General features: G+C 34.2%; 1 protein-coding gene across 1 annotated transcript; it reads right to left on the bottom strand.

Annotated features, from left to right (window-relative positions):
• Nucleotides 1–954: 954 nt before the first annotated feature.
• Nucleotides 955–8,039, bottom strand: LOC122597271 (ubiquitin carboxyl-terminal hydrolase 8-like). The gene is made up of 13 exons (XM_043769888.1): nucleotides 7,711–8,039; nucleotides 7,358–7,576; nucleotides 6,123–6,252; nucleotides 5,977–6,036; nucleotides 5,816–5,905; nucleotides 5,414–5,737; nucleotides 5,145–5,285; nucleotides 4,844–5,014; nucleotides 4,509–4,766; nucleotides 4,275–4,423; nucleotides 2,810–3,433; nucleotides 2,058–2,331; nucleotides 955–1,467 (listed from the first exon to the last, which is right to left on the bottom strand). Exons 1-13 carry the CDS (start codon nucleotides 7,965–7,967, stop codon nucleotides 1,363–1,365), a joined length of 2,802 nt encoding a protein of 933 aa, XP_043625823.1. The 5' UTR covers nucleotides 7,968–8,039; the 3' UTR covers nucleotides 955–1,362.
• Between the last annotated feature and the right edge of the window lie 5,068 nt (nucleotides 8,040–13,107).

A 13,107-nucleotide genomic window follows, 5' to 3' on the forward strand; every position in this document is an offset into this window, starting at 1 on the left:
CGACATTTAATGGTAGATCCGCCTCTGCAGCCTGGAGTAAAGTTTGTGTTAGTGGAGCTAGTATAGCTTTTTGGTTTTAAAATGTTTTTTTTTTTAAAATAAGATTTTGCTTTGATAATATATCTTCTAATCTTGTCTCTATCTGTTAATGTGATCGGGTAAACAAATGAGTTTTATTTGTTCACGACAACTCGGAGTTGACCTTTTTTACTTAGCTATATGCAGTTCAACTAAGGCAACCTTGTGAGCGTCTGTCGACCACCCTTAGGATGTGATCTTAAGTGGGTTTGAATCTGAAAACTCATGTGAGAACATTTGGACCCTTCCCCCAAATAGCATCTTTTTATGTTTCCAATTGGACGAGACACGTAATTTGCTTAAGTTTCGTATTCGGAACCTGTGGTGACTGGTGACTCTAGATTCTCTTTATATTGTCATTATTAGAAACAAGCTATGGTCAAGTTAACCCACTACTATAGTTCACCTACACCTCTTAACAAATTTGTAACCTCTTGAGTTTTTTGGTATAGTGCAGATGGTGGGTATGCCCCACCAAGGCTGCTTTCTATTATACTTGTAAATATCTTTTGAGCGATATAATATATTCAGTTTTCACTAAAAAATATTGTAACCTCTTTGCTAGCAAATTACTAAATCTTAATATCAGTCGGAAAATATTGATAACTAAGATATAATAAGGCAATAAGCATATGTTGACAAAACATTTTCTTCAACTCTATAATTAAAAGCTATTTCACTATATTCATTAAAAGACCCATCAAGCTGCAATTTTCCAAAAGGTTGAAATGTCAGACAACCCCAACCAACTCACATTATACCACCTTGAGTCTATCGTAGAAGAGCTTAAATCAAGTTAACCTATCTGGTTAGATAATGACTCAACCTAACTAAACAGCCTTCCTCAAGTAAGTTTTCTTATAATTAGTATTCATGGGTAGAAAAGAGTTCATATAAATGAGGTTAGTAAAAAGGCAAGTTAACCAAACATAACTAGGCCAGAAACCAAGCAAAGGTTGTAAAACCAAGACCGAGAAACGATGCCTCAGAAGCTGCAGCTGAAACTGAAGCTAAAGCTATTGATCCAAGAAATTGAGGTGGCCACTGGCAAAATCTGTAGTCTAATCTAAGTACATGTACAACACAGGGCACTCTAATTGTAATGGAAAAACTATTTTCTATCAGATGTAATGTATAATGGCCCCAAATCTGCACAAGATGTAATCGACTTTAAAGGCTTTCTGTTTCAACCTCTAAACCATTGGGCCAAAAAACTTGAAACTTTGACGACTGTCCTGTCCTACACAAATTCCACCGACTAGCAGGTGTATATTGGTCTATATCTCAAATTCTCTTGTAAAATAGAACATAGGCTGCAGATGTCTTGATCTGGTCTTCACTAACGGGGAAGACATGGCTGTCATTGAACTCATACCACTGCTCGCCAGACTGCATCAAAAAATAGAATATTAATAATAATGGCTACGTAACAGAAATAAATAATAGGGTTTACCTAAAGGTGGCAAAAGAGTAACACACTGAGGCAAGGTCCGGGCTGGTCTACCCATAAAGACTAATTTATCCTCTTTTTTTAACTCTAAATAACTGATGTGCTAAACATTATTTTGATAAAGATAATGAAACTTTTTAAAATTAAGGGCCTGAAGAATTATGTATTTGCATACTCTCCGGGTAACATTTACCCAGTTTTCTTTTTGGTCGAAAATTTATAACTCAACCCATTTCACACATTAGAGAAAATACTTAAATCAAGATCTACCCATTTTATGTAGATATAAAGCAGTGTTATATTGTGAGTATATTAACTAATAACTTTTATGACAGCAGATTCGAGTTAAAACTTATTCAAAAGAAGAATTTCTAATTTGACACATGCTTCTCTGACCCAAGTAAACAAAAGAGTGAAATAATATAACAGCAAACATAGTGAATCAATGCATGAACACAGAAATCAAGTTTTTGACTTTTTGTCACGCTTAACAATATGTATAAGACATAAATAAGTGAGTGTGCCTTACCTGAGCAAAAGCAGTGTAGTGGCCACCACCCATTCCACCATAGTGGTTACTGACAGCATACAGTTTGTAGCGAAAAGAAGACTGGGAATCCTTATGAACGGTGTAATTTGAAAGGTCAAAATCATCAACAGGGAAGTCAACAAAAGTTTCCAATTTGTCCTTGAAAAACTGGTTGTATGAAAATCTCTTCAAATGAATAATCAGAACTTCTGGTAATCTCCAGAGATCCAACTTTTTGCTAGCTTGGCAATGCTTCATGCATTTAGGGCAGTACCTGAGAATATTTAAATTAAATTCAGTCGGGTTGGACTGTAATTCAAAATCCACATGAGTACTAAATGACAAGAGACTTTAGTAGAGCTAGCAAAATGGGTGGGCCAAGCAATCGGGTAACATGTCACAAAGGTTCGGGTTGAAACATGTTTTATTACGGGGCTGGATTAAATTACGTTGGATCGTTGGGTAGACCCATAAGTAGTTTTCGTCGAGTTTTTCTAATTGTTAAGGTATAATCAAGAATTAAGAATACTTTAACTATGTTATAGCAATAACCAATCTATTTTTTTATAATTTGATTTAGAAAAATATAAGCACTTAAATACACTTTGGGCGGCTGTTACCCCTTTTGACCTGCCCAGGTCGTTTCCCTTTAAGCTGCTATTTATATGATCTCTCATAACCCAAACCGGTTCCATTCATAATTGAAAGGGTCAAAACAACCACCTTAGTAGCAAGAAAGGAGCATGACATACCACATGTCTTCAGGTCCCAACGGTTCTTCCTTCAAGAATGCTTCAAGACATTTATATAACGAAACCGACTCTGGAGGCTTGTTTGCAAGTAATGGAAACCCCCCTGTTCCTGGTAAATGGCTTAGAATGGAAGTATCATACCGTCTCAACATTTCATCTGGCCACAAAACAAACACAGAGAGATTCCCGAATTCCGGGATTGATAATGGTTTATCCATCACTATCTTATCACTTTCTAAAAAAAGCCTGTCACGGTCCTCATAAAACTCAAAGTTTCCATTTACATCACTCTCTGAAACATCCTTAATTGCAATATCGTTGACCTTTTCATTCATTTCACTGTTCGAGACGTCATTAATTGCCATGTCATCGGCTTTATCATCCAATTCAGTGTTCAAAACATCATTTACTACCATGCCATCAACTTTATCATCCATTTCAGTTTCTTGATTGACAGTGTCTATGGGATCATCAAAAACATCCAAGGATAATTCTTCTGGCATAAGAAATGGGTGAAGCACTTGAAGGAACTTCTTATGAATCTCAGAACCATCACTACAATCAGGAATCCTAGCTGCTAGAGGAATCCCGAACTTTTTGTAAGGTTGAACTTGAAACTTTCCACTGGTTGACATGAATCCAAATACATTGTAGTAATTAGAAGCTATAACCATAATTAGTAAAATCAGAAGAACAATATGTATATTATCCTTGGAACAATAGTGTTGAGAAAGAAAATGGTCTATTTTCTGTGAGTAAAGATTGAAGAAGCTGTTTGGTTTGTCCGGATGATGTATAATTCCTCATGTCATTCTTTCCATTTTTCTGACAATAATTCCTTCGGCAGGGTTTTAATTTTTTGATGAAAAGGAAGAATGATATGAAAACTCACAAAAAAGAACCTACTATATCCCGTTTAATCTTTAATAACCCCTTACCCTTTTATATTTTTAATACTTCAACTAAAAAAAATTTAATAACAAAAATAACTTTTTATCATTCAAAAGTAACTAGGTAGCTTTTTCTTATTTTACAAATGTCACTATAATAATTATTTACTAAATCACTTTTTCTTATCTTTTATCAGACGGCAAATAATCGCACATCTGTCCCTGTTGGGACTTTTTTCAGCTAAACAATTCCACACATATTCTAAACCTCTACTCCTCTAGGATAGTGGTCCATCTAACCTAACCGTATTTATAGCATCTCACAATTTAAATTGAGACTTATCTACATAGAACATTATTGAATTTATTACCAATTCGGATGCATATTAAAGCATACCGAACAATATACTTGAATGGTCATTTCATTCTTTCAGGTCAACCAAACATAATGACGGTAACTATGTAATGACTCATTCAGTTACCGTGGCCATTCCATCCAGTAGAACATGCCCTAATAAGAGAGGGAAAAAAAATGATATACTCCATAATTAAAAAAATAATAATAATAAGCTTACTCGTCGAAATGAAAATGTGTAAACACAACTAAAGGCAATGAATCCTCGTCCTTTAGTAGCCTGTAAGCAACAAGCGTATCATTATCCCTAACCAGCTCTATGGAGTCACCTGGCTTATCCAAGACATGAAGAATGCGGTTGTTGTATACCTGTACAATATGTTCAACCAAAAAAACAGTAACTTTCCATACAAGGGAACACATAAAACCTTACAAATGGTTTCTTCGTGCGAACCTCAGCTACCAGTAATGTTTCATGATCGCCCAAAGAACAGGCAGTGCTCAAAGCCTGAATAAGATCCTTAAACTTTCCATTTTTAGGAACAGTCACACTAACTGGAATTGGCAAAGTTGATCCATCAGTGCTCAATATCGTCAACGTCATAGTTCTTGTTTTTGTTGAAGGCAACGGCAAGGACAGATATAAGAATGGATCAAAAGTAACTGAATGCTTCGTGCAAAGAGGACATATCAAAGTTGACCGATACTGACCCTGTAAGAGGTCGCGGAAATATATGTTATTGACAGTTTTCAAACTACATAATACACAATACATATTAGCTAGTTTACCTGGCACGTGCCAACTATTATGGAGTCATTGCGAGCCAAATGGTTCCGCCAGTGTTCATCTGCTACTTCTTTGTCTGATGTCCCATCCACATCTTTTATCTCATTATAAGGCTTAATTTTAACTCGATTCAAATCTTCATGGAGCCCATCAAGTAGAAAAGCAAGAAACTCCTACATTAGAAAAAAAGAGAGAGAGACAGAGTTGGCAATGAGATCAAAAATCATGTTGATTGTATCAATAATATATTAATATTAATAATGTACTATATAATGTAGATAAAAAAACTTGAAGATCACCAACTTGGGAATCATGCTGATTGTAGCCACTAAACTGAGGAGCGAAGTCAGATAGCCTTGACTTGAATACTCGTGGGCCCACCGAAGTAGCTCCAGGTGTCCATAGCTGCCTTAGCAAGTCTCCAAATGCTAGAGCAAGCTTCCCCTAGAAAACATAAGCATAAAGGTAATTCAAAAATATGTCATGTGTAACTCGTATCCAATTACTATGGAAACGGTATATAAGATTTGCTTTTCAAAAATTTATTAATCTAATAATTACAAACTACATACATTCATGCCTAGTGGATTTTCAAAGTTTAGATCCTTTCTGAAGTCTCCAAGGAAATAATCGACAAGCTGTGGAGTATGCACCAAGCACTGGATAGCGCTATTCATAAAACACGTGTTTCCAAGATTGTACAATCCGGTCAAACCCAAATTATACGCTTCACTGGAGCTATTAGTAAGTGGTTGACGGTCATATCTAACATATGAGTTGACTTTGTCAGAGTAGCCGTTCACCTTCAGTGAGCCATTCCAGTCATCAACTGCCATCTCATTTTCTTTATGCATTATATCATCATACAATCCATAAAATTGCAATTCCAAGAAAATCTATAGTCCAGAAAATAACAGAAGTTAGCATCTGAGGTAAAAATAAATCAAACAAGTGTTCAAGATAATACTAAGTACCTCTTCATTTCCTTGTTCAGGTAAATCCGATAGTGCGCTGCCTTGTAGAAAAAGCTTGGTTATTTGTCCTGAAAAATCCCATATCTTTGACTGCAAAATACTTAATGTCATTAGAAAATCTAAGCATTTTATAACAAAAGATCAAATTTAAAAATACTCACCACGCCAGGCTTGACACAAAATATTTGACAGGCCTTATTAAAAGATCCAATCATATTTCCCTGAAGAACAACCATGGATAAAATAAAGAACCAAAAAACATATAGCAGTGATCAAAAAAATTCACAGCACAAATACAATTATATACCTTTTGACTTATTCTTACAACCAATGCATTTGTTGTTGCAGAAGTTGAAAGCCTGACTTGCAAAGAAAACAAGTCTGCCTTATTATGTTCTGTGGCTCCTAAGTTCCCAACACTTTTCATATCAAAATGCCTGCATGGGAGAGCATATTATTGAAAGGAAGTAATACATCATCAAGCAACTGAAGTTTTAGCAGATGTGCATAAATGTCGAGCAGGGAACCGAGGGTGTCAAGTCTAGATATAGCTATGAATCTAAAACAGATTTGTTGAATACAAGATCGTTGGATATAGTTCAATTTCATGCATTATTTTTCTTGTCCATTTGATCAATATTATGCTAGATAATGGTCATAGAAAGTAAGTGTCAAGGCTGGACGGCCATTCCTAACCAGATATTAAAGATAGACATAGAATGTTGCAACATGCGCTGCAAAATATAAGTATCCTCTGGGAATTGAAATAAAAGTTAACCTCAAAACAAAAAAGAAGTGGGTGCTAACTTTTCTGCTCCAATTTTTTTGTATTCCTAGAGTTACATCCAGCCATAGAGGCCTGATTTAATGGACTAGATACTAATACACAATGACGTAGGTCATAAGATTCCAGTACACAATGGATTAATGGAACCTTATCTACTGTTTGCCAATATACTATGTTAATGCATTTATAGAAACCAATCTATAATTATATTTTAACGCACTAAAGATATGGGATGGGTACAGCATAAGCAACTGCAAAACCTCCCTGGCATAAAATCCTCTGTTGAAAAAAAAAATTATGGACAAATAATTAGAAAGACAGTAAACTTCAACCACTAACCCTAATATGAGTGCTGAGTCGGCTAAAATTGCGTTGTTGAAACTTAACTACAATAAAAATTAATACGTAGTCAAACATTAATAAGATTTTACCAAAATCAGCCAGTGCTTATCAAAAATCTAAATCTTGTTCTCATTGTTCATTTCTTTACTCTCTTTATTGTACTTCATTTTTTTACTATTGCATTGTTCATAACGTATACTCGATCTTCCACCTTTAATATGCCAATTCAACCGTAAAGGGGCAAATTTTCTTGCTATTTCACTTATTATAAAGCTAACGAAAGTAAAACCCTAACGGTCCTAATTCACTTATAACATCAATCAAAACGAATCTAAAATTAGTAACTATTTATTCTAGCAATAATGCATAATCATAACCAAACAAACCGGATAACCATACTATAAAACCCTAACCATTTAAGAGCTCGATAAAACATCCACTCGGAAACCAACGCATACTCGCGTCCGGAAACTCCTAACTCTTGTTCTTCTACATTCTCACAATCATCCTCACTTCTTCTCATTTCCAAAACAATCTCCGATTCAAATTCATCAACCAAACACGAACTCGCACCGTACGTAACCGCCTCATTGATATCCTTAAATAAAGCCTCTCTAGTCTCACTCCACCACCTGCAAATTCACACATACCTAAAATTTTAAACATCTAAAAAGCATTTTAGAGATTCTGAATTATATATACGTATATAACTTAGACTAAAATTCACTACAAAAATTTTATAAAAAGAAAAAAGAAGAGGATTCACCTGTGATTAACTAAATAAAGGCGTTCCTCGTCTAGGTCAGAGAGACTGTTAATCGTACGGAAGGACGAGGAGGAGGTTCCGAAAAAAGAGGCGTCGTCATCGGCGGAATCTGCGGAGAAGAAGAGAGAATCCATGTTGAAGAGGAAATCTAGGGTTTTGGATATGAATTGACGGATTTTTAGAGAGAGAAAGTTGGTGAGGAGAGAGAAAGCGAAGATTTGAATCAATCGGCCCTTGAAGAAGAGACGATGGTTCATGAGAATGTAACAAAACCCCCCACTGCAAAAAAATTTTGATAACAAGTAAAAACGATAAAAATGGCTGATGATAGTGATTGTTGTGATGATGATGACAAAATAATAAAATGCTACAGTAATATTTTATTTTAATTTATATATATTTATTCACTGTGAGTAAAATATGTAGCAGAGTAGTAATAAAATCTATATTTTATTATATTTTGACTAAACGTATAAGATCATCGGAAAGTTTTTTGAAAACCTTTTATTTTCTTACCTAGTTAATTCATTAACATCAAGCTATTAATAAACAATATTTTAATAAAGGTGAATTAAATAGTTGTACACTTATCATAATATTTAAAAGGATACTTTTAATATAAAAAATACAAATTTTATGCACCTTAAATAAAGACATAAGTGCTTTATTTAAAAAAAATTTAATAAATAATTCATTCTAATTGTATCAATTTTTTTAGAAAGTTTTTTTCTTTAAAAAAAAAAAGTTTCATCAGATTATCATTAAAGATGTTCTAAGAAAAAAATGTATGTGACTACCACTCCCGCCTCCATTCATTTTTCAGTTGTCAAATTGTCAAATATGTATCACTCGTACTCGAGTAAAAATGTGTGTTTTTTTAGTCGTGATGTACAGTAGAATCTCTATAAATTGGTATTCGATAAATTAATAATCTCGATAAAATTAATAATTTGTCTCGTCTCAATTTGGGACCAGTACAAAAATAGACCTCAATCAATAAAATAATAAGATGATAACTTTTTTTAAATTACAATGTATTTATATTGATCTCAACGAAACTATAAATTAATAATTATAAAAATATGTACTTGCCTATTAAGTATGAATTATTTTGGTCTATATGATTAATTGTCTCGATATATACAAAATGATAGAAATGGTTGGTTACACTTATATCCCCATTAGATAGTCAATGGCAAGACAGATATTTTTATAGAATAAGATCCTATAAAGTTGTAAAGTTGAATCAATTTTAATGATTGGATTAAATTTAATAGTTAAAATTAAAATTTAATGTTTAAATTTTGACCTTTCAATTCAATTTAAGGGTTAAAGTTGTTCTAACTTTACATATAAAGTTGGATGATTAACTTTAAAGTTGGTTGAGAAATTCAATGAATTTCTTTGTTTGGTGGAGAAATCAGAAAGAAATAAACAAAATAAAAATATTTAAAATTAATAAAATGTAATTTTGGTCCTTTTGGATAAGTGTACAACAAACGCTCTTGATAATCACAAAAGTGATAGAAATCTAAATCGTATAAAAAAAAAGTGATCCTAATAAATCATTTAAAAATATATTTTTATATCTATACTTCTATACTATATTAGTAATAATTATCACGTTCACTCTCATAAAAATGTTAGATGCAAAATTTTTATTTTACCCTTAACTAGCTAATCAACCCGGGTTTAACTCGGGCTTTTTAACTAAAATTTTAAAAGAAAAAAAATCTTAAAAAGCGTATATAATTTTTGTTATTGATATATTATAACTCGGCTTGGAGATATTAAATTGATTAACACAAAAATTTATATATATTAGTACTTATTCCATTAATAAAACATAAAAAGACATTGGAATTTATAAATGTAGTTGCCGGAAAACTAAAAAAAGTGACTCTTTTTTGTAAAAAATATAACTTGAGCTCAGAATTTGGGGGTCGAGAATTTCGAAAGTCGGAGACGCCATGGCTGCTAACCCCGCGGGTTTACCCCGCCAATATACGCCTCGGATCATCCGAGTCCCATTTTTACGAACATTTGTATCATCATCGCCCTTTTTTTCCGGCAACCTAAAAAACTGTTCAACGATATCATCATTTAAAGGAAAAAGTTTCGGAAACAAAGTATGTAAATAACTAACTGAAGGATGTCCCAGTCTTCTATGCCACAACCAGGCTTCTCTGTCACCAGTTCCATGAGCTAACATCACATTTCCATTCTCAATAACTTCATCAACATAATACAGTCCTTCTCTCTCAGTGCCACGCCCAATAATCCGTCCCGTCCTGATATCCTGTAAAAGACAAAAATGTGGATGCATAAGAACTGAGCAGTTAAGTTCCTTTGTCACATGACTTATTGACAAAAGTTTATGTGATAAAGAAGGAACATAAAGACAATTGGTTAAATTGATGTTTGAAGAAATTTTAACGGTTCCACCATTTTTCACATCCATTTTTGCTTTATTAGCAACTTCTATATGAGTTCTCCTGGGTTTTGAAAAAACTGAAAAATCCGACAAATCATATGTCATCGTATCAGTAGCACCACAATCAAAAATCCAAGACCCATTTTGTTTTTTGTAACCAGATTGAACTACATGGGCTCCCCCTTGTTTTTTCAGTGGACTAAAGCATTTCAGCCCATTTATATTCGGCCCAAAAGGCTGGGCTCCCCCTTGTTTCTTAAGCTGGAAGGGCCCATGTGGCTTTAAAATCTGGTCAACAGAATTATTACGTATATATGTATATATATATTATATGGAAACAATGGTTTAGAAAAAAGAGGATCACATATGTCGACCCCTTTTTCTCCTTTACCTGCCACCACCGAAAAACCTCCCTCTTTTTCATTAACTCCAGCAGCCGCTACTCCACCAAACCCCGTCTCCGATTTCCGGTTATCATTCTCTTTGGTTGCAGTAGCCTTGGCGGTAGGGGTGATGGTACTAGTTTTGGGGTTATATCCTTTCTTGGTGCCTTTCTTGCTCGCCGTTTTGTGTCCATCGGTCCACCACTCGGGATATCCAATGATCTTGAAACACTGGTCTTTGGTGTGTCGATACATGCCGTATTCATCACATTGTAGTTGTGATTTATCATCTTGAACAACTTTCTTCTTCCAATCTATGCGGCTGAAACTTTTTGATGCAAAACTGGATCCATCCATATTTGTGGTCATCAAGCCGGCGGCGATGCCTTGTGATTCTCCAGTGGTTGCTCCCAGAATATTCTGGTGAGCGGCCTCTTTCCGAACAGTGGCATAAGCTGCTTCTGCCGTCGGTAATGGATCGATACGAAGAATCTCTCTTTTTATAGATTCGAATCTTCGATCTAACCCATTAAGGAACTGAAATAATTTCTGATTGGATCGGATTGTTGCATATGCTTTAATGTCTTCTGCACACTTCATGGGGTTTGGATCGATGCGATCTATTTCACCCCAAATACCTTGCAATGAAATCCAGAAATCTTCTAATGATTTTTCTGATTGTTTAATTTCATTTGCCTTGACATGAAGGTTGAAAGCTTGTAATTTATCTTTGCCGCTATTGTAAGTGGTGACCAAAGCATCCCACACTTCTTTCGATGTGGAAAATTCGGTCATATTTTCGGCAATGGTTGGTTCAATATTCTGGATGAGCCATGAGAAAACGATAAGATCTTCTTGTTCCCATAACTCATATTTTTCAGATGTTGTTTTTTCTGGTGGTGATTCGGTTAAATGGTTTAAAAGATTTTTTGATTTTCCGCCGATAGCAACTCGGATCATCCGAGTCCATAACGGGTAATTTTGACTATTGAGTTTGAGGTTGATTTGCAAATTTTCGGAAAGTTTTGGGTTTTGTGGCTGTGAATTGTTGTTTTGCAATAAATTTGCTAACTGAAGCATTAAATCTGAACCCGATTTTGGGTTGCCGGTTCCGGCCATGGTAGCTCAGATTTAATCGGGTGATTTTAGATGATTATTGTGTAGATGATGAGCCCCAAACAATTGGAAGCTCTGATACCATGTTAAATAGTGATGAATAATATTGATTTTTATTGATATATCGATTGATTGAGAAAACCTCAATTTATACAAGAAAGAATAGACTGAAATATGGAAACTAAATCAAGTTGGAAAAACATTTGTCTTGATAACCAAGTCGAAATCTTTTGTATTTGGAAAGGATGATGATTTGTTCTGATCCAATAACCCCTTAATTTCGGAAGTGATGATATTGTTCTGATCCGACATTCTAACAATATATGTATATATATGTGTATATATGTGCACTTACAAAAAGTTTTGTTTTGATGAAAAGGAGTTAAAGAAGGTAGGCAAACGTAAGATCAATGGTGGAGGAATTTTCATGTTGTGTGTTAAATGTGCTTTGCATGTGCTATTTGTATTTATACCTATAATAGTTTTGGCCTTATTCATTTCTCAACTATAGACATGGAGAATTATAAGAAACTTTTCATATACAAATTTCATTTCTTCTCAAAATGTAGGGAAATCATACTATGAAGTAATCTATTTTCTGGGAAATGGATATTCTTTGATATCTTTTCTCAACCAAACAAAGAATTTATTTCATTTCCATTTCTTTGGGTCCATTTCTTCCTACCAAACACACCCTTTAGTGATAATAGGCTAACCCTTACAATGCACCACAGTCAAATGTATTTTAAGCTGTTTAATACTCGTATTTACATACGGGTTAATACGGCTAAATGGTTGAAGATGGTGAGAGACCTTCGTGATACAAAGTTATAAGACACATACTTCACTTCATGAACCTCGTTACAAGCGATTCATATTGTAAGCACAAACATAAGTTCAATAGCTTGTAGATAAATTTGCCATTCAATTACCAAAAAGGTATCACGGGTCATTCACTAATTCTGAGTATCTAACATTAAACAATAACTCTAGCCCATTCGACACATACATTCATCACTGTTATCAAGTTAGTGCCTGCAGACCAAGAAATCTTAGTAGCATGGACAAACAATCCACCAAAATGATAGAAATAAAAACTACATAGAAGTAAAAAACTACAATGAAGCTTTTAAATCAATTCAAAGAATGACATATTACCATCGCGTAAATGAAGAGATTGTTAAGAAGCTCTAGCCTAGCTATATAGGCTGTGTTCAATCCTTGGGTGAATGGGATTATCACGTTCTGTGCATCACATATGATCATCATGCTATGCACATTGTACTTTTCAGCGTTCCATAGATTTGTGTGTTATTAGTATGGAAAGATCCATTCAAATTGTTTCTGAGTAGCATTAAAGATGGCTTTCAATGCTTGGCTTGCTCTTAAATAAAAATGATAAATATTAGTTCTTTACCTTTATTTATAACTCAGCAACTCGGCGGCAATCTATAATGGCAAAAT

This window comes from Erigeron canadensis, chromosome 1, assembly GCF_010389155.1.
Source record: "Erigeron canadensis isolate Cc75 chromosome 1, C_canadensis_v1, whole genome shotgun sequence".
In the NCBI taxonomy this organism is placed as follows: domain Eukaryota; kingdom Viridiplantae; phylum Streptophyta; class Magnoliopsida; order Asterales; family Asteraceae; genus Erigeron; species Erigeron canadensis.

Coding starts and splice junctions, on each gene's coding strand:
- LOC122597271 (XM_043769888.1), bottom strand. CDS start 7,967: ATGAACCATCGTCTCTTCTTCAAGGGCCGATTGATTCAAATCTTCGCT. Junction 5,015..5,144: donor ACAATCAGCATGATTCCCAA/GTTGGTGATCTT, acceptor TTTCTAATGTAG/GAGTTTCTTGCTTTTCTACT. Junction 3,434..4,274: donor ACACATTTTCATTTCGACGA/GTAAGCTTATTA, acceptor CATGTCAACCAG/TGGAAAGTTTCAAGTTCAAC.